Source organism: Onychostoma macrolepis, chromosome 17 (assembly GCF_012432095.1).
Source record: "Onychostoma macrolepis isolate SWU-2019 chromosome 17, ASM1243209v1, whole genome shotgun sequence".
Taxonomy (NCBI): Eukaryota; Metazoa; Chordata; class Actinopteri; order Cypriniformes; family Cyprinidae; genus Onychostoma; species Onychostoma macrolepis.
The window spans coordinates 31,241,894-31,263,576 of record NC_081171.1 but is presented as its reverse complement, the minus strand read 5'-3'; the positions used below and the strand labels follow the sequence as shown (position 1 = coordinate 31,263,576).

Genomic DNA, 21,683 nt, shown 5'->3' with positions numbered 1-21,683 from the left:
ATGTTTGACAGCTGCACGGTGATCTGCAGAAGTCTACTGCAAGTGTAATGTCTTATGGAAATAAACATGAATGTTAATCCAACATTACATGTTTGATCATGTACAGTCATATATTAATGAATGCCATTAGAAAGTTTAAAAACAGTTCATCAATTACTAGCAGCTCCACAAATATATAGAATTAAAATATATATTATAATAAAGCATTCATAACATGATGAGTGCAAGTTTACATTAGTTTGGTCACAACATACAGGGTGCTCAAGTAGAACATTTAATTTCTTTTTCTTGACATGAATTTGCCAAGCTAAAGTTCTAATGATTTCTTTCACCTAAGACTTTATTTAAAAAAAAAGAAGTAAATAAATAACTTTATAATAATTTTTTTTTTTTTAAATTATGTGAATATTAACAAAATAATACATTGGCCTCAAAAATACAAAGGTGTTTTTTTTTTTTAAAGAAGCACCATTTTGAATTGCTAAATTTCAAAAAAGGTTTTAAAATATGAAACAAAAATGTAAATATATATAATATAGTTGTGTACTGTATGTAATAAGTCGTGTTATTAGGATTTTAGTCATCAGCTATTTTTATAAATATCTATCTATTCTTTTCCCAACCCGATTGTCGTATAATACGTGTTATAATAATAATAATAATAATAATAATAATAATAATAATAAATGTGATCGATTTATTTTATGCTGCACATTATTTTGAAATAAAAGGTCGTGAGCGATGTGAAATTTAATCACTTCCGGTTCCTGCGTCGTTTGTTGTTTGCGTCCGAACAGAACGGTGTCGACTCTCAAAGATTCATTCGGTTCGCTCGATGAATTCAACAGACGCGCGCCTGTTTCAAACAAACGCACGAATGAATCGATTCCCTCTCGGAAATGACTCCCAACAGCAACTTCATCTTGTGTAGTTCAGTTTGGAAAAGAAGAAACGGGGCGCGAAGAAAGTAGTGTAATCCGATTAAACGGCTAAAAGTGTGTTCGCGCGATATCGCAGCGCAGATGTGTGCGATCTGAGGCGATCTTTGAGGCGATCTGCAGGCGCAGGAGTCAAATCAGTGCTCAGCCCGCACTGAAGCAGGCCCAGATCCAGCTCAAAGCTTCACCCCGCGGTACTGTAAGATGTCTCTGGAGGAGTATGAGCGGCATTACGCCTCTCTGAACTCCGAGTCTGGATGCGAATCAGTCAGTGGAAGATCATCCACATCTGGAGCTTTCAGCGGAGAGGAGGAGAGACTGCATTACATTCCCATCCGGGTGCTGGGAAAGGGCTCTTTCGGAGAAGCGACTCTGTACAGACGCACTGAGGTGAGCAGCAGCACATGTTGCATTAAATATTAATATCAGCACCAGCAATTAACAACATTGGCCTACGCCACTGTCCACTGTCCGAGGATCTGCGCTCTGCTCTGATTGGCGGGTTGGGTGTTCCAGCCACGCCCACTGATAATGAGCAGTCCTGCTGTTCGTCTTCATTAAGGGTTGGGCTGATGAGCTGACGACTGAATCAAATTAAACCTCAGGGGCCAGTTGTTCAAAAAGTTTAATCTGGAACAGAATGATCTGATTTAGAAATCCCATGTTTTGCTATCCCGGGTCGGGTGACCACACACCTTTTCAGATTTCCAAATCTGGAGAGCTAGTGCTCTACGGAGCCCGTGAGGGGACATGCTGATGGAGAAAAAAAATAAAAATAAATTAAATGTCAATGTTTTGCATTGCATTTACACTAACAACTACTTCTGACTGGTAGGGGTGTGCGATATATATCGTCTGCGGTAATATCGTAATTGTTGTTTTAACGATGTGCAATTTGACATTGAGTATTTTGCAAAAACCAAACAGAGAGCATGCATTCATTACGTTCATTCATTATTCTACATCCCTAATCCTACCCAATATCTAAACTTAACAACTACCTTACTAACTATTAATAAGCAGCAAATTAGGAATTTATTGAGGGAAAAGTCGTAGTTAATAGTGAATAAGCGTTCCCTATTCTAAAGTGTTACCAAATGTGTGTGTGTGTATATATATATATATGAGTTTCATATAGTTACAATCACAAGAAAAGTGCCGTTTTTTGTTCAAAAATAAGCATGATTGTGATATTGATTTTATACAACAGTTCAATAAACAATAAGTTAATATTAAGAGACTTACGATGTAGACATCATATTGCCTATGTTTGCGTCTCTGAGCAACATGACGATGTTTCGTTCCTGAATGAATCAACCATTAAATGATTCGGTTCAGTCGCAATGACTCACTTGCTGCCACCTGCTGGCGGTTTTAATTTCACATTCAAAGTATCTGTTCATTTTAAAATAATTTCAAATATCAGTATTTAATGTTTTATGTTTAAAATATCAAGACATTATGCATTTGTAACTGCAGGTTAAAGCACGCCATGTCCTAAACAGTGTGTATAAATACCATTCAGATGCTTCTGTAAAGATTAATTTTGTTGATACTGGTTTCATTTGTTTGGTAACAGCCTAAATGTCTTCTTATTCTAATTGACTGATTAAATGTAACAATTTGACTCAAAAGATGCATACATTTAGAAAAAAATGGCTTTATTATAAGGTAAAATTGCCCATAAAAGGTAAAAATCTTACATGAAAAGATTAATTTCTATCACTGATGTGAACTGACCACACAGAATATGAAGAATATCAAAAACTGCAGCCGTCCACGGTAGTCAGATATCAGCACAATAACACACTGCAAAATATTGTCTAATTATCGTTATCGAAAAAATCCCAAAAAATATCGAGATATCATTTTATTCAGTATCGCACACCCCTACTGACTGGTCCGTCTCTGATGATTGTGCCAATGTAGTTTACAATCAGTGATTTTACAAAAACAACAACTTTAAATTAAATATAATGTTTTTGTTTGATATTGACAGCTGTTTGGGGATACATTACATGTTACAGATATTGTATTTTTTTGGACCAGTTTTAAAGTTTTATTACATTTTTGTTCCTGAAATCCACCCTTCTGCTGAGATCAGATTTTTTTATTTTTTTTGGATCAAAAGTATCCCAATCTTACTAAAACATTTTGAACAACACAAACTGAGGATTTAATCCAGATCAAAACTAAGATTGGATTTTGTGATCTAATCCAAATTCAGAATCCTTTTTTTCTTTTGAACAATTTTCAAGATTTGATCCGATCCGATGACCAAAATCTGATCAGATTACTTTTGAACAACGGCATATCCTGATGCTGTAAATGTAAATATAAGCGGTTCCTGTTGTCAAAATGATGTATTCTCAGTGCTTTATTATGGAAGATTATTTCTGCCAAAGAATAGAAAATTCAGAAAGTTCAGATTTCTCATAATTGTCTGAAAAAAAAGTTGGAATTACAAAATGTTATCTCGCAATTGCGAGAAAAAAGTAAGGCTTGTTTCTACCGCAATAAAAAACTAAAAAAACACACTTTTTATTGCAATTCACAGAAAGAAAGAAAGATTTATTTTATTTTACTTTTTATCTCACAATTCAATTTTTTTTTCTCTCATTTCTGAGTTTTGTACATCAGGGAAATTGTGAGGAAAAATATCTAATTTGAAAAATAAACTTGTGAGAAAAAAAGAACGGAATAAAATTTAAAAAAAACAGAATAAAAAATTGAAAATGATAGTTGGGATGTTTTATCTCACTATTCTGTGCAGATTTGTGCACATGCTGCAATAGAAAACGATATTAAACATTCCACATTTTATAAATGTATTTTAAATTGTGCCAAACAAGAAAAAAATACATTTGTTTTCCTCAATGGCTTTGGCTCCGTTTTTGAAACCGTCGTATCATCCTCTAAACTCTTATTGCAATTCTCACAACTGTTTTATGGGACATCATGGCAGCTCATTGCCAGTTTATCAGACCTCTCAAACACATGCACACATGCACAGGTTTAGCTGATCGAGCTGGTTTTGGTGGATTGTGTGCAGGATAACTCTCTGGTGGTGTGGAAGGAGATCGAGCTGAGCTGTCTGTCAGACAAGAAGCGCAGAGATGTGATGAACGAGATCAGCATTCTGTCCATCCTGCAGCACAACAACATCATCGCCTACTTTAACCACTTCATGGACAAGAACACGCTGCTGATCGAGCTGGAGTACTGCAACGGTACCACACACACACACACACACACACAGACAGACAGAAGACACCAGAGCCCTGATGTGCCGTGTGTTTGAACAGCAGTCTGAATGTGTTTGTGCAGGTGGAAACCTCTACGACAAGATCAACCAGCAGAAGGGAGTGCTCTTCAAGGAGGAGGTGAGTTCAGCAGAACCGCGTTCACAGCGTCTCACACAGGGCTTGTGCAAAGCACTTAGGGCCAGTTTTACTAAACAGGGCAAATTAGTGCGAAACCGCAATTCCAAAACAGCACCGACAAGCGTGGAAATTTCAGAAAGAAGTCAGAAAGAGCTTTATTGCCAAGTATGTTTGCACATACAAGGAATTTGTTTTCGTGTCACAAGCTTCCAGTACACAGAGACAACAACTAAAACAGCACACAGATGTGACCCTGGACGACTGAAAGCTGAATAAATAAGCTTCCCATTGATGTATGGTTTGTTATGATCGGATAATATTTGGCTGAGATACAACTATTTGAAAATCTGGAATCTGAGGGTGCAAAAAAATCTAAATATTGAGAAAATCTCCTTTAAAGTTGTTCATATGAAGTTCTTAGCAATGCATATTACTAATCTAAAGTTAAGTTTTGATATATTTACGGTAAGAAATTTACAAAATATCTCCATGGAACATGATCTTTACTTAATATCCTAATGATTTTTGGCATAAAAGAAAAATGTATCATTTGACCCATACAATGTATTGTTGGCTATTGCTACAAATATACCCCAGCGACTTAAGACTGGTTTTGTGCTCCAGGGTCACAGATAATAAAAAAATAAGACGGGAATAAAATACACACATGCATATATAAAAATAAAGAAAGAAAATAGGAAAAAATAAAAGTAAAAATTTAATTGAATGTACAGGTATGCTAGAGATAAAATAGAATGGAAATTCTCATTTTCATTTCACATATTCATGAAAAAAATCAGTTTGAATAAGGAAAGCGATAACTTTGCCATAGTATCCAAGTTGCCAGTCATTGCATGCTTTACATGTGCTGCACCGTTCTGTTTTATTAGTTTATTTATTAGAATTGAAAGATAATAACAATATTGTTTGATAAGTGAGATCTCTGATTTTAGTCCTTGAAAACCAAAAGGAAGTCCTGGAATTCAATCTTGCAGTTTCTGTAGGATCCCTGCTCACAGCTGCGGCTCTGTCGTTCACAGGTGGTCGTGTGGTACTTATATCAGATCGCCGCTGCCGTCGCTCACATCCATAAAGCCGGCGTCCTGCACAGGTAAAGAGAGAATCACAGAAACTCTGCTCTCTCATCAGCTGGTTATGAATAAAGCAGCGCAGTCGCTGTGAGTGGTGTGTGTTTGCTTTGAAGGGACATCAAAACGCTGAACATCTTCCTCACCAAAACCAACCTGATCAAGCTGGGAGACTATGGTTTGGCCAAGAAGCTGGACTCCGAGGATTCAATGGCAGAAACTGTAAGTGTGGCACAGTCATGCAGGTTTATCAGTATCTGCGCTCATATCATCACGAGGTTTGAGGATGAAGTCTGTGTGATGGATAATATCATCGCTCATAATCACAAAATGAACCCAGGATGAAGCACAGACTCTTTATCACGCTGAACAGCTCTTATTTTATTATAATGACCATCATCAGCCTGCTTATTACACTTATTTATCAAGTAAATAATAAAATGGACATGAAATATTGCTTGCAGTTAAAGTTTCCCAAACAGGGGTTAAAAAGCTAAAAATGAATTCTCATAAAGACATTACAATTTTAAACATAAAAATAAATACAAATATTATTTTTCATTAAATTGTATTTATTTTATTTTAGTTAATTAATTGATTTATTTGGCTTCCCATACTGGGATTAAAAAGTTAAAAATGATTCATATAAATATAAAAATTGCACATAATAAGATAAATACAAATGATTTACTATATATTTTTATTTGTTTTTTTAGGGCACCACAAACTGGGATTAAAAAGCTAAAATAAATAAAATCATAGAAATATTTAATTTTTAAATATGAAAATGAATTAAAACTATTTATGTTTGTTTGGGCTTCTCAAACTGGTGTTAAAAATAATTGTGATACATACAGGCATTTTTACTTTAGAGGATGTTCTTGTAATTCCTGTTATTCTCAAAGGTATATTAATTGAATTATATATATATATATATATATATATATATATATATATATATATTTTTTTTTTTTTTTTTTTTATAATGTTCTTGCACTGTGTACTGTATATACTTGTGTATAAATCTCCATTATGTGTATTTTGTTGGATTGTCTTTATTGCAGTCACATATATATTAGCTTCTCCCTCGCTTGTCTTGGACTGTCACTCATTGGTCATGTGCCTCTCGTTGAGCTGATGTGTTTCGTTCTGCAGTGTGTCGGTACGCCGTACTACATGTCTCCTGAACTGTGTCAGGGAGTGAAGTACAACTTTAAATCAGACATCTGGGCCATGGGCTGCGTCTTATTTGAGATGCTGACCCTCACCAGGACCTTTGATGCCACCGTAAGCGTCTCTTCATCTCAAACATCCACAAACACTCGTTCATTAGACCGAGATCTGCTCAGTGGTGTGTGATGATGTGCTTCCCAGAATCCTCTGAACCTGTGTGTGAAGATCGTCCAGGGCAACTGGACCATGGAGATCAACTCGGACGTTTATACGTCTGACCTCATCAAGCTGGTGTACGAGTGTTTAGATCAGGTAACGCTGTGTTACGGCTCACTGCGTCTGTCAGTCATATCTGTATTCACATCATAATGACGCTGGTGTGTGTCGATGATCAAGGACCCTGAGAAAAGGCCGACGGCGGAGCAGATTCTAGAGCAGCCCGTCATCTCTCGTGTGAGAGCGTGAGTGAACCTCCAATCAAAAGACAAAAAAACAAGACCATTCCTGTTTTTAGGACCATTCAGATTTTTTTTTTTTTTTAATTACGTTTTGTATTTATTTTTTTTCTTTATTTTTATGTATTTAAAGCTGCAGTCCGTAACTTTTTTTTTTTGTTTGAAATAATCCGATCAATCAATTGAGCAAGTGCATAACCAGCCAGTGTTCAAAACTATCGCCTTAGCTCGATTCACAACGGTTAGCTTTTAATAATGTTTTCTGATTTGAGTGGTACTGGTAGGAATTCACGGGGAATTCGAGCATTACGTCACGTCTGTAAACATAAAGAAGTTTTCCTGGTTAGTAGGCTATATCACGTCTATGGATGCTGCAGGTGGAGGATCGTTTATAGCCTTTTCTCACAGCAGCTGGAATAATTAAATTCATAATTTTGATGGCGGATTGTAATCCAGAAATTATGTGTTTATGAAGCACAAGTGATTAGACTACAGAAATTGAAATCTACACGCTAATACACACTGCATACACGTAGTCGCGCAATTCTGATGTTGTTAACATTAACAATTTGAAAACAAAATATGACAACAAAAATAATTTTCACGGTTTGATGTGATGTGAGCTAATTAACCGATCGTTAGATTTAATCACCATTGGTAGCGTGATTTATTGTAATGTTTTTTTCCTCAGTTGGTCAGAACAAAAGTGGCAGACTTGTTACTTATTTTGTTCTTATGACACTATCTGGTGAAAATTCTTATTTGGGTCATATATTCCAAGACATAGGCAAGAATTTGTGATGCCTAAGTACAGCATCCACACCGGTGCGGTGACTGACCTCCACACATACTTCTCAAAACATTAGATTCATGCCGGAGCACAACCCACGTAATGAAGATAATTGCGCAAATAAACAGAGTTGGAGAAAAGAGGCAAAATATACGGACTGCAGTTTTAAATTTAGTTTCTTTATTTTAATTATATTCATTTATTTGTTATTTTTATTTATTTAATAGTTTTATTTTATTATTTGTTAATATTATTACTTATATACTGTAACTGTTTTAATTTTATTTAATTTTATTTGTTTGTTTGATGCATTTTAGTTTTATTTCATTTGTATTTATTTATTTATTTTAATTATTTATTTCTATTATCTTTTGTATTTATTATATGAATTTTATTATTTGTTTATATGAATTTTATTATTTTATTTACTTATTTAAACTTTAATTGTATTTATTTAATTCAATTTTATTTTTTATATTATTATTTATATACTAACTGTTTTATTTTTATTTCATTTGATCTTGTTTAATTTAATTTAATTTGTTTTATGCATTTAAGTTTTCTTTTTCAATTGTATTTATTTATTTATTTTAATTATTTCTTTATATTATCTTTTGTATTTATTATGAGTATTATTATTTTTGTTTATTTGTATAGTATATATAGTATTATTGTTTCTTTGCTTATTTGAATTTAATTATTTTATTTATTTATTTACTTAATTAAATTTTAATTGTATTTTATGTTATAAGATTTTCTTTCTTTATTTTTTATTTTTGTGCCTAAATGACACCCTTCTGCTTGAGTTTGGCCGCAGTGATGATGTTGTAGTGACAGTCGAACGTGTGTGTGTGTGTGTGTGTGTTTAGAGAGCTGGAGGAGAGGGTGGCGGCACTTAATTCAGCCATCAAGAAACCCAAGTAGGTGTCCTTTGGTTCCCAGCAGAGCGTGAATGTTTGTGGAGTTGCTGTCTGCTGTTAATGTTTTAATGGTAATGGTTTGGTGGTTTGAGGTTGAGCACGGTGACGGAGACGCCGGTGGCGGTGGTGACGACGCGCTCCAGGGAGGTGTATTTCTGGGGCGGAGGGAAGTTCACTCCTCAGAAGCTGGACATGTTTAAGGGCGGCAGCATCGCTCAGCACGTCTGCGCTGGAGAAACACACTTCGCTGTGGTGACCGTTGAGAAGGAGCTGTACACCTGGGCCGTAAGTGCGCTTTATATCACGCTCCACACTCAGATCTGTAGTGATGATCAAAAATAGAACATGACAGCTGAAAATTCATTGAATCAGTGTACTCCAGTTTGAGTCTAGTCTTTTTTTTTTTCTTTTTTTTTTACTAAGCTGCTTATTAGTTGGTCAAGTCAAGTCACCTTTATTTATATAGCGCTTTTACAATACAGATTGTGTCAAAGCACTTAACAGTATCAAATTGGAGGATAGAGTGTCAGAAATGTATAATGATAAGATTAAACACTCAATTTTCAGTTAAAGGCATTTCATTATTGAATTCAGAGATGTCATTGTCTAGCTCAGTTTAGTTTAAATAGTATCTGTGCAATCAAATCAGCGATAATCGCTAGAAATTAAGTGTCCATTAAGTTGGTGAAAATGTTCTTTGAGACAAGGTTATTATAGTAAACTAAAACTAAAAAAAATGTTACTTTAAAAAACCTAAAAAGAAAAACTTGAAAAGCTAGCTGCCATTTCTCATTTTAATTTAGTTTAAACTTGATGTACTAAAATAAGTAAAACTGAAATGTAGTTGGAATAATAACAATATAGCTATATTTAAAGATATTGTGTTTCTTTAAGTTATTCATATCTTTATTTGAATTATTTATTTTTATTTTATTGATTTTATATTAATTTTATTATTTGTTTATATCGTTTGTATTTATTTATTATAATTTGTTTGTTTAATATTTATTTATTTATTGTTTATTATTAGTTTATATAAATTGAATTTATTTATTTTATAAAAATATTTATATGTCCTTATTTAAAGAAAAAATAACAAAACTTTAACAGAAATTATACTGAAAACAGAAAATAAAAAAAATAAAACAACATTATTCAAAATATTAATAATAACTACAATAATATCTCAGTGTTACTAAAATAACACTGGTTCGAGTTAAGCTGGGCCATGTCCTGATCACAGTCACTCAGAATAAAGACACAAAAATATACAAATAGAAATAAAAAGCATTGCTAAATAAAGGAAAAATTAAACAAAAAAATAAAAGAATTTAATGCAAAACTAAGAAACTGATCGTTACCTTGGCAGAGCTGAACAGATGCTTCTGTGTGTTTCTGCAGAGCGTTCAGGGAGGAGCGAAGATGGTGGGTCAGCTGGGTCACGGCGACCAGGCCTCGTACCGACAGCCGCGGAGAGTGGAGCGTCTGCAGGGCAAAGCCATCCGACAGGTGTCCTGCGGCGCCGACTTCACCGCCTGCATCACCGGTGAGCGGACCACACGCTCTCTATAACCCCAGACCGGCTCAGAGCTGCTGCAGAAATAACCTTTATTCATGAGGAAAATAACTTTCATTCAAGGTTGCATTAAATTGATGTTGATCAACATTTATAATGTTACAGTAGATTTCTATTTCCAATAAATGCTGTTCTTTTGAACTTTCTATTCATCTGTGAATCCTGAAAAATGAAATATATCACGGTTTCCACAGAAATATTCAGCAGCAACTCAAGCATCAATAATATCTGTTAATAACTTAGCACCAAATCAGCTAAATTGATCAAATAAAAAAAGAAAATAATTTATAATAGAAAAGTTATTTTAAATTGTAATTATTTCACAATATTACTTTTACTGTATTTTTTGCTTGAACAAATGCAGCCTTGGTGAGCCATATATTTATTTATTTATGGTATTTATTTAAATGTATTTAATTAAATCTGCATTGTTAATATTTTCCATTTAACAAATATTTAGGCTGATTTATACTTTTTTCAAAAATATTTACCCACTAGGGATAGGCATTTTTAAAAAATATTGTATTTGAATATTTGGACTCATAAATAATATAAAAACTAATATTCGAATATTAATTTATTTAAATGAGGTTTAACAAGAAAGACGGCTTCATTTAGATTGTTTGACGTTAAATGCATCATATAAGTCACTTTGGAATAAATCACAGTAGGCCTATGTATCATGATTAAAAAAAAAAGATTTTACAGTCTGTAAAATACAGTAGGCTATAGCAAATTATTTTATTATTACTCTTTAAGAACCGCTGGTCTACACAGAAGACAGCTATGTCTAGACTCTGCCCCGTTATGAGTTGTGTCGAGCTATTCATTAGTCTGTTTGTTTGATGAAAAAAGATTAAATGCATTTGCAATAAATGCGTTAAGAATCCGTACAACTGCAGCATCGGAGGACTATTATTCTGCTGCATGAAAACTGCGGAAGAACTGATGACCGCACGGTTTAATCTTCGGATGCGCTCTCTTCTCGGCTCACTCGGGTCAGAGCTGCGTTTACCTGCAGTCGTGAATGCAGTGATGGACAGCTGTCTTTTCTCAGGCAACTGATGTTTGGATTTCATGCGATTTCTCATTGTGGTGCTGATATTATGATAACTTAGTTTCACTGATTCATTTGATCAGAAGTTATTCCATTTAGTAAGATCATTTTGATCAAATTAATTCCAAGCTTTGCCAGGCAGATGACGACATTCTGTGATCAAATAAATCAACTTATTAACACGCTCTACAGCGCCACCCAGTGCATTCAGTTATAACAGACTTTTATTTCGCGTGTTTAGGATTTATCATGGACTCCCTGCGGTATTTCTCACCAGAAGTTATGACCAAAAACACTGTCTTTATACTCCTTTTAACTTACAGTTGTGGATATCTCATAGCTCCCTCAACACAAGCGCTTATCAACGCTGCTGTGTGCCGTCTATTGATGTTGCAGATTATTTCATCTCGTCCTTTTCTTTTTCGGCTGGCCCAGACCAGTGTTGCCACCTTGTGGACAAGCTAATTAGTGCAAAAACAATTCAGTGCATATGTGCAACGTGTACTCTTCCTCGGGCCGGCTTGGGCCTGCGGGCCACCAATTGAGCTATCGGTAAGCCCCTCCCCTCGAACGTAGACTAGCCAATGGCAGTCGAGTATCAGTTGCACGGGGAGCGGAACTCGGACATCTTTAGGTTTCAGCGCCATAGAGAAACATTGGAAGATCCGAAGCTCGCATCGGTTTTATGGGGTTTATGCTTAAAAAATGTAAAAACGATGTGCCTAGGGTACTCGTAACACTGATTCCAGGTATCCTGAGAGGAGGGGCAATATCATTTATTACATTACATTTCCTGAATCCAAACAAACAGAGTGAAACGTCCCTAAGTATTCAACCCCAATACAAATGAAGACAAAAACGTTCATTTTCTGGTTGTCATGCACTCATTAAGTTACAGTTTTCATCTGCTCAAGCAGAACGTTAATGTTATCTTGTGCTTCAGCATGGTATCTCTGGCTAAAACTAGCTAACGTTAAAGTTAGTGAGTCCATGCTAACGTACAATCTTAAATAGCGGACTGTTCTCGCGTCTTGTACAGTGTAGGTCAAAAACACATAAACGAAGGTCTACATTTTAACGCCTCTCCATATTAAACTGATTAAATGTGCATTAATTTAATCGTTCCCTGCGATACATGAACAGTGTTGATCCTGCATGTTGTCATCCGCGATCGTGATGACCGACCGTAACATGAGACTTCTCCCACTTGCATTGTGATCTGTAAACCCTCGCTTCTAGAACCCACCGTATTTATTTTATAAATCCCTCCATGGAATATTTAATTCCCATTTGGTGGCCTTCTGTGTCCAAAATTGTGCAAAAACATCGTGGGACAAGGTTTTCACACTGCAGCTGTCATTGAAAGACGGTGAGAAACTCTGTTTGTCCGAGGGAGCAACAGTAACTAAGGGGGGCGGGGCTTACCGATAGGTCAATTGAATACCCTGCGCCAGTGTGTCATTAATATCTAAATATCATCAAGTCAAATGTAAAGTAAAATGATCAGTGGAGCCCCGGAGGATCTGTGTGTTTGTGTGACGTGTGTGATGTGTGTTTTGTGGTTCCTCCGGCAGACGAGGATCAGATGTACATGTTCGGCTCTGATTACTACGGCTGTGTGGGTGTGGAGAACGAGATGGGCATGGAGGTGCTGGAGCCGGTTCTGCTGGAGTTCTTCCAGGAGCGTCCGGTGCGACAGGTGTCCTGCGGGGACAATCACGTGGTGGCGCTGACCCGCGCCGGGGACATCTACTCCTGGGGCTGCGGAGAGCACGGTGAGCACGGTCACTTCCTGTCACATGACCACAGGCACTTCCTCTCACTGAGTCTGCTGATGACGCTAGTCATGTTTCAATCCAAAGATTCGAATTTAACTTGTGCGCAAAACTGGAATAGCGCATGAAACATTTGCGAATAAATCACCGTTTCTATCCAACGAGTCAAAGAGAACAAAAACATCGCTTCCTGATAAACCGGCACTATATCATATCACTAAGAAAAGTAGGAGACATTTATGCACATTATTTTCTTATGATAAAAAAGTTTATCCTACTCAATTGTGCGCATAGTTTTTAATGCGCATTTTTTTAATTTATGCGCATCTTGGCGTTTCCATCCAGCATTTTTTTTATGCGATATTCCAAAATGCACATAAAAATATGTGGATAGAAACATAGCTACTGATGCCGGTTTTCTTCCGCCGCAGGTCGACTCGGGCTGGACTGTGAGGATGATTTCTCCTCTCCGATGCAGGTGAGAGACACTTCCTCCTTCACACTCCTATTTTCAACATGTCTTAGGGAATGTAATACCTTAGGAAAGTTTGTTTTTGTAGTTTTTTTTTTAATAATTTTGTTTTGTGCTCTACACTGTGACACTACTCCATCTTAAACGATTTAAACTGCATTTCACTCACTCTTTTATAATTATTATACATGCAGCTTTGATGAGCTGGTAACACTTTACAGTAAGGTTAGTCGATGCCTTAACCAACATTAAAAATGAGCAGTACAGTTATTACAGTGTTTATGTATCTTTGTTAACATTAGTTAATAAAAAAACAGCTGTTCATTGTTAGTTCCTGTCAGCTCAAGTCCATTAAACAATATTAACAGATACAACTTTTGATTTTAATAATTTATTAGTAAATGTTGAAATTAACATTAAGATTAATAAATGCTTCAGTATTTTTCATTGCAAGTTAACTAATGTTAACAACTGCAATTTGTCACAGGCAGGACCATTAAAAATATACTAGTTAAAAAAAAAAGTAATAAATGGTAACATTATATAAAAGAAATGTTGACTAATTGCATTATCTAAAATGTCAAAAATCTAGAATAATTAATGTGTTTTTAAATAAGTCTCTTCTGCTCTCCAAGACTGCATTTGATCAGAATTACAGTAATAATGTGAAATATTATTTCAATTTAAAATAACTGTTTTCTATTTTTAGATATTTTGTGTTTGTATTTTATGCTGATTTAGTTCTCAGGTATTGTTGATTATTATTGATGTTTATTTAATAATCATAATGTTGAAAACAGTTGTGCTGCCCAATATTTTTGTGGGAACCGTGATGCATTTTATTTTCAGAATTCACAGATTCAAAAGAGATTTTTTGAACAGATTTTCTTTGAAACAGATTCAAAGTTCAAAAGAACAGCATTTATTTGAAATATAAATCTTTTGTAACATTAGAAGCATCTTTACTGTCACTTTTGATCAGTTTATTGTGCCCTTGCTGAATAAAAGTATTATTTTTATTTATTTAGTTGTTTGTTTGTTTTTTATATCTTACTGACCCCAAACTTTTGAATATATCATGGTTTCCACAAAAATATTGTGCAGCACAACTGTTTCAACATTGATAATAATCAGAAATGTTTGTTGAGCAGCAAATCAGCATATTAGAATGATTTCTGAAGATCACGTGACACTGAAGACTGCAGTAATGATGCTGAAAATACAGCTGCATCACAGAAATAAATTACAGTTTAACAAATAATCACATAAAAACAGCTACTTTAAATTGCAATATTTCACTGTTTTACTGTATTTTTTTATCAAATAAATGCAGCCTTGGTGAGCAGAAGAGACTTCTCTCCGAAACATTTTTAAAATCTTAGTAGCATGACTGGTATTGTGTATACATTTTAACTTTAAACTAAAAATAAGATGAGATCAACTTTATTGGTGCGCTGAATTCAAAGTGTCCATGGAAACATCATGCATGTGCTTGATGAATTAAGTGAATTATAATTTTTGCTCAAACTGACTCGAGTAGATGCAGATGCACTTTTACGATTATATGATCAATTGTACAGTTCAGGATTATTATTCTCAAATATTTGCTCTCAGAATCCAGTATCCCAGAGGGACGTCTGATAGATTTTACCATCAGCTCCTGACCAGCACAGATCATTGAGCATTAGTGTGTGTGTGTCTCGTTCTCATCTGCAGGTGGAGGTTCCTAAGGGTGCCGTCATTGACTCTGTGTACTGCGGAAGCGACGGCACCTTCTTCCTCACCGAGTTTGGAAAGGTCTTAGCCTGCGGGAGCAACGACCTCAACAAGCTGGGTCTGAATCAAGGCATCACTGGAATCAAAAACCACCCGGGGGAAGTATGTACTACGACAAGCATACTCATGAACTCATGTACCGCAGTATTTAGCAGCTCCCGTTCGAACCCTAGTGACCTAGTAAGATTGAACTGCGCGATTACACTGTTTAATCAAGCTAATAACATGATGTGCCGATTCAGTAGTCTAATTAATCACACATTAATTCCCTCCCCCGAAAAGATCATTTAAAGTCATTGTGTGAGATGAGAAAAACTGAATAGACATTACAGAAAAGTAGCTTTTTAGAATTAAATATTTTGATTCACCCATCAAATGGGTATTATAATTTGTTCTTAATTAATATTGAAATATTAATTTTTTATTTATTTTTTTAATGAATCGGCACTCTCAAAATGAAACTAAAAATGCCAATAGGTGGCGGCAAGTCACTGTCTTAATGAGTGAGTCATTGAATCATTTACTCAACCGATTCAGTCAAACGGCTGATTCATTCAGAGACGAGTGAGTCACTGAATCATTGACTCACTCAATTTGTTCAAAACCATGGATTCATTCAGTAACGAATCACCGCCGTGTTGATCAGAGACACTCAACGGTTCTGCTGTGGCTTTGATTGGAACAGTTTTCGTTTGCAAAATCAAGCAAAACAGACCATATTAACTAGGGCTGCAATAATAAATCGATGCAGAATCCATTCGTGGATTGATTCTGAGCTCTTCTGCATACATCAGGATTCTCTCTGGAATGGATTCTGAGCTTATATTTTAACAGCAGATGGCGCTCTGCTCTAGTGTTTATCCGCACACTCAAACGCTGATGAAGAAGAGCGCTGAAGAGCACTTGTGTGTTCGGCTGAGTCTGTAATCTCACCTCGGCTCAGAATGCTTTTACGACGCCAGATTAATGTAAACACAGCGCACTGTGACTTGTAACTCGCTTCAACCTTTTCGAATCTTATGAATGATTATTTTAGGTTGGAGTGTGTGTAAGGATTTGTAAACGAGCAGAGTACGGCTGATTCTGGAGCATGCAGCGCCACCTGCTGCTCAAAACTAACCTCAGCATCCACTCCAGAAAGAATCTCCATGCATTCGGAAAATCTCAGAACCGATGCTGAATCATTTCTCGATTCGTGATGCATCGATTTATTTTCCCAGCCCTAATATTGACAGTGCCGCGTCTTAAATGTGCACAATATTAACTTGATGTTTATTGAACTGTTGTACAAATCAATCACGTTTGCAATTGTGCTGATATTGGGGAAAACAGCACTCTTGCTGATGTGATATTGCTATATCATATGATATAAATATAAGAGGGACATTCCTATCACTGTGTTCAATCAGCAGCTGTACTGTCATTACTCTGACTGATGTTGTGCAGGGTTATCAGGGGATCCCATACACCACCACCCTCACGCTGGTCAAGCAGCTCTCGCGCTTCAAGATCCAGTTCATCTCTCCGGGAAAGACGCACACCGCTGCTATAGACGGTGCGTTTCCTCTCGCCTCACGCCGCTGTGTTCACTGCTGATGTTCTGATGATTGAGGCTCATGGTGTGTGAATGATTGTGCAGAGCGCGGGCGTCTGATGACCTTCGGCTGTAATAAATTTGGGCAGCTGGGAGTGAAGGACTTCAAGAAACACCAGGGTGTTCAGATCCTCGTGGGGGCCTTCGGAGGGAAGATCGTCACCAAGGTGTCTTGTGGAGACGGTTTCACTATCGCCGCCACCGAGGGTGAGTGCAGGAGCTCAAAAACACGCTTGCGTACGTGTTTGTGTTTCTCGGGAGCTTAAAACCTCTTCATTTCAAGTCTTATGAGGGTAAATGTGAGCCTGGAGCACAAAAGCAGTCATAAGCAGCACAGGTATATTTGTAGCAATAGCCAACAATACATTGTATGGGTCAAAATTATACATTTTTCTTTTATGCCAAAAATCATTAGGATATTAAGTAAAGATCATGTTCCATGAAGATATTTTGTAAATTTCCTACCGTAAATATATAAAAACTTCATTTTTGATTAGTAATATGCATTGCTAAGAACTTCATTTGAACAACTTTAAAGGTGATTTTCTCAATATTTAGATTTTTTTTGCACCCTCAGATTCCAGATTTTCAAATAGTTGTATCTCAGACAAATATTGTCCGATCCTAACAAACCATACATCAATGGAAAGATTATTTATTCAGCTTTCAGATGATGTATAAATATTAATTTAAAAAAATTGACACTTAGGACTGGTTTTGTGCTCCAGGGTCACAAATAAAGAACGGTTGTTTCAGTAAGTTTTGTATAGTATTTTCTTTACTCTTTACTTCAAAAACTATGTCTAAAAAGGGTAATATTTTATGTATTTGAGGTCTGAGATGTGGGAACGGTGAAGAGAGAGAGAGAGGGCAAACATTTAGCATTTTAGGTCCGCATTGCCGATATAATCAGCCAATATTGTCTTAAACAGCCTGCATAGCACTTCATCTTTTATAACATGGGATTTTGACCAAATATATTCAATCTTGATTTAAAATGTTGCAACAAGATGTTTGGGGGTTTGTGTGTGAAAAATTACAGGTTTGGACATATAAGGTAATAAAAAAATACCTTAAAGTAACTACAAATGAGCATGTATAGCAAATATCTTTAAAAGAGATTAAGTGTGGATCATGCCCCCGATCCGTGCAATGTTCTCACCTTTCTTCCCTCTTACCTGTCTGCATCTCTGTTATAAGTATCTAAATATATGAATATATATATTCAGAGCTGTGATGTCTGTGACGTGTCTTCCTCAGATAATCAGATCTTCGCGTGGGGGAACGCAGGGAACGGGCGTCTGGGGATGCCTGCTGATAAAGGCTTCGGCTCCGAGGTCTGTCCCGCTCTTCCTCGGCCCATCTTTGGTTCCCTGCACCACGTGCCTGATCTGTCCTGCCGGGGCTGGCACACCATCCTCATCATGGGTCAGTAGCGCACCACAAGTGTGCTGATTTTCAACCAGCAAATTCAGATACTATGTCAGTAGTATTTGTAAATGAACGATGTGAACTCACTCTTTTAAACGTTAATTCGACAGAAAAAGTCCACTGGATATCACAAAACTAGGGGTGTCAACGTTAACGCGTTAACGCATGCGATTAATCAAAAAAATGTAACGCGTTAATATTTTTTAACGCAAATTAATCGTTTGATAAGGTTTGACCCCAACTTCTTCCCGTCATCGCAGCGTGGAAGGTGATCTATCATTGTGTGATGAGGGTACAGCACAGTGTTGCCAGGGTAACGACACAAGCGGGCTATTTTGAAAATACAGTCGCGGGAAAAATTACAGAGCCGTGGGTTGTGGTTTTTTGGGCTACTTTTATAATGTACCGCGGCCGCCCAAAGTGTATATAGACAAATAAATATTAAAATAGATCCTTTTACTAATGTGTATTATACTTGGAATGTATATCTGGCAGCTTAAGAACAGAGAGGCGGTTAACATCACAAACCACTGTGAGTTTCAGCAGAGCAGCAGATATAAACATGACAACAGCCACTATAGATTATATAAGATAATAAACACACGATTACGATAGATATGGTCTGTATGTTTTTAGTTGAATGTGTACATCTGAAATGCTAATTTGTGCAGCGATATAAAAGGCTATAAATAGCATATTTTAACAACAGTAAACGAATTCCACATGTGATCGTAAAAGGAAGTTATTACAAACACTCGATGGTGGTTTGAAGTGAGTTCTGACAGCTCCAGGGCTTGTTTCAAAACTACAGATTGAACTTCTGCTTTTTTGTATCCCAGTCGGATCGAGCCCAGTGCATTATGGGTGTTGATTATGGCTCTTTTTTTGGCGAAAGGAATCATCACTGCTCCTTCTCTCTGTTTTGTCTTGTCCTGTAGCTCATTTCTGCTGCATAGACAGCCAAGTTTTATTAAAGTCTATCTTGCCAGCAGTTGATTATCTATTTAAATGAACATGTAAATATTTGTAGTTAAAATTCCTGTTTACATTTATTCACAGAAAAAGTCCTGAACTCCAAAACGATCCGTTCAAACAGCAGCGGACTGTCTATTGCAAGTGGTAAGATCAAATTGTTGTTGTTTTTAATTTATTCATGTTTAAGAACCAGTGTTATTTTAGTATAATTGAGATACTGTTGTAATTTTTATTACGTTTTTTAGATAACGTCTTAATAATATTGTTGCATGCTTTTGTTAATTTTATTATTTTTTAAGTTTAATTTGATACATTTTTGTATGTCTATATAGTTTTAATCAAATTTAATTCAGTTTTGGATTTAGTACAGCACGATCAACAAAGTGAAAATGAGAAATGTTGTGTTGGACACTAGCTGAAATAAGTTTGAGGGTGTTTTTTATTATTATTTTATTTAAGTTGAAGTTTATTTTATTTGAAATAATGAAAGTTTCCTCAGGCAGATCCTTGAGTTCCTCCTCAGATGTCACTGAATTAGTCTGAGAATGTGTAGATGAGTCTATGTGTTCCCAGACTGTGTGTGCGTGTGTGTGTGTGTAGGTGTGTTTAGGGTCAGGGGATAGAAAGTATTGTTTGGTCAGTATAAAAGTAATAGAAGTCTATGGAAAGTCCTCACAATTCACAGAAACGTGTGTGTGTGTTAATGCCGCGCAGGTCAGTGCTCCACGTTCTCCGTGGATCTGGAGACGGACTCGGCCACAGACTCTGAGCTGCGTGAGGGGATGCTGGGAGGAACCGTGGAGGCCGATATGGACGACAGAGGTCTGGAGACGCCCATCTTCTCCATGGACAGCAAGACCAACGAGAGCTCCTGCCCCTCATGGCTGCGGAAGGTGAACACAGATTTAACACCCATCATCCTTCTGAGGCTCTTAAAGAGATCCTTTTTCATCCTTACAAAAAATAAGATCTGAAGTCAGAGCAGAAAGTCTTCAATTTGCAGCAACTAATGCAGTCGTGTCAAGCGCAAACTGGTTTAACGTGCTCTTTTTAGGCTTTAAGTAATGGTGCAAACACCAGTAAACTAACTACCGCAAACCTTAGCAAATCTTGTTGTGTGATTCATGTAAATGCTCTCCTCACATAAATCTTGCGTCTGAAAGGGAAACTTATAAATATTGAGTTGCACCAGCATTTCCAGCCCTAATGTTTCATTATGTGTCTTTAGTAAATCCTGACGGTAGTCTTTAATGCCAGAAGAGGGTTTGCGCTGATGTTAGTGAATCTGGCTCATCGATGTCATTTTGTATCTCCAGAAAATGTATCCTGATTTTTAGATATTTGTACCAGAAAACAAGATGAAAATGCTTAAGAACATCAGTTTTTTTCAGAGAGTATATGACGTGTTGTGTTCCCCTCAATTTTTTACTTTAACCCTCTGGTCTTCTTTATTTTTGGGTCATACTCGGTACTTGATGAAAAAATTTTTTCCAAGCGTTACTTTTTTATTTTTTTGACCCTTTAACATATCCTAATCATGTCCATGATTGTGTGTGTGTGTGTGTGTGTGTGTGTTCACAGTCACCAAGTGTCATCTCATTCTGATGAAGCCAAAAAATTTTACTTTTTTTTTTTTTTTTTTATCAAAAGTGACCAAAGAAACCCAGAGGGTTAAATTCCCTTTACTTGGTCTTAAAAAGGTTTTAATAAAACCCTACAGCCAAACTTGAGTGTGTTTTTCCAGCAGCTCTTTCTAGGGGTGTGAATCGTCACTGGTTTCATGATTAGATTCGATTACGATTATCATGTCAGTGATTCAATTCAATTCTATATCACGATTATATCACATTTATTTTGTGCATTTTTATTAAATTATATAAGCAGGCTACTTTTTAAAATAATTACAAATTAATAATATATATTTTTTTTTTAAATGTAAGAATTTAACCAACTAAATATAGCTCCAAAACAAACAACACAAAGCTCACATGAAAGTCTGTCAGTACGTGAGTTTTCCTGAATCTAATACGTACTGCTTTCCAAACGGCAGAAATGAAAGCATATCTAAAGTAAAACACTGAAATAAGGGCGAATGGAAGCACAGTCAAGCAATGCACACGTGTCTCAGAGCATATTCTGTGCAATGAAGCCACCACGATTGTCTCTAGCGCACACACTAAGCTTGGTTTTTCCAAATTGTGCCCAGATCTCAGATTTAAAAATAGTGGGTGCATTTTTGTTTTGTTTTTTTTAATAACTGGTGTGACTAGCGTGCGTGCA

At 36.2% G+C, this 21,683-nt stretch overlaps 1 protein-coding gene across 1 annotated transcript in view; it reads left to right on the top strand.

Moving 5' to 3' along the window:
- Nucleotides 1-442: 442 nt before the first annotated feature.
- Nucleotides 443-21,683, top strand: part of LOC131523307 (serine/threonine-protein kinase Nek9) — a 28,589-nt gene continuing 7,348 nt past the window's right edge. Inside the window, exons 1-19 of the mRNA XM_058749608.1 lie at nt 443-1,328; nt 3,991-4,168; nt 4,266-4,321; nt 5,362-5,432; nt 5,526-5,631; nt 6,565-6,696; nt 6,784-6,894; nt 6,979-7,043; nt 8,697-8,747; nt 8,840-9,032; nt 10,149-10,293; nt 12,955-13,155; nt 13,587-13,633; nt 15,344-15,505; nt 16,850-16,958; nt 17,043-17,204; nt 18,258-18,425; nt 19,488-19,547; nt 20,118-20,296. Of these exons, the coding sequence (XP_058605591.1) occupies nt 1,143-1,328; nt 3,991-4,168; nt 4,266-4,321; nt 5,362-5,432; nt 5,526-5,631; nt 6,565-6,696; nt 6,784-6,894; nt 6,979-7,043; nt 8,697-8,747; nt 8,840-9,032; nt 10,149-10,293; nt 12,955-13,155; nt 13,587-13,633; nt 15,344-15,505; nt 16,850-16,958; nt 17,043-17,204; nt 18,258-18,425; nt 19,488-19,547; nt 20,118-20,296 (2,382 nt within the window). The 5' untranslated portion in view covers nt 443-1,142. The remainder of the gene's footprint in view (nt 1,329-3,990; nt 4,169-4,265; nt 4,322-5,361; nt 5,433-5,525; nt 5,632-6,564; nt 6,697-6,783; nt 6,895-6,978; nt 7,044-8,696; nt 8,748-8,839; nt 9,033-10,148; nt 10,294-12,954; nt 13,156-13,586; nt 13,634-15,343; nt 15,506-16,849; nt 16,959-17,042; nt 17,205-18,257; nt 18,426-19,487; nt 19,548-20,117; nt 20,297-21,683) is intronic.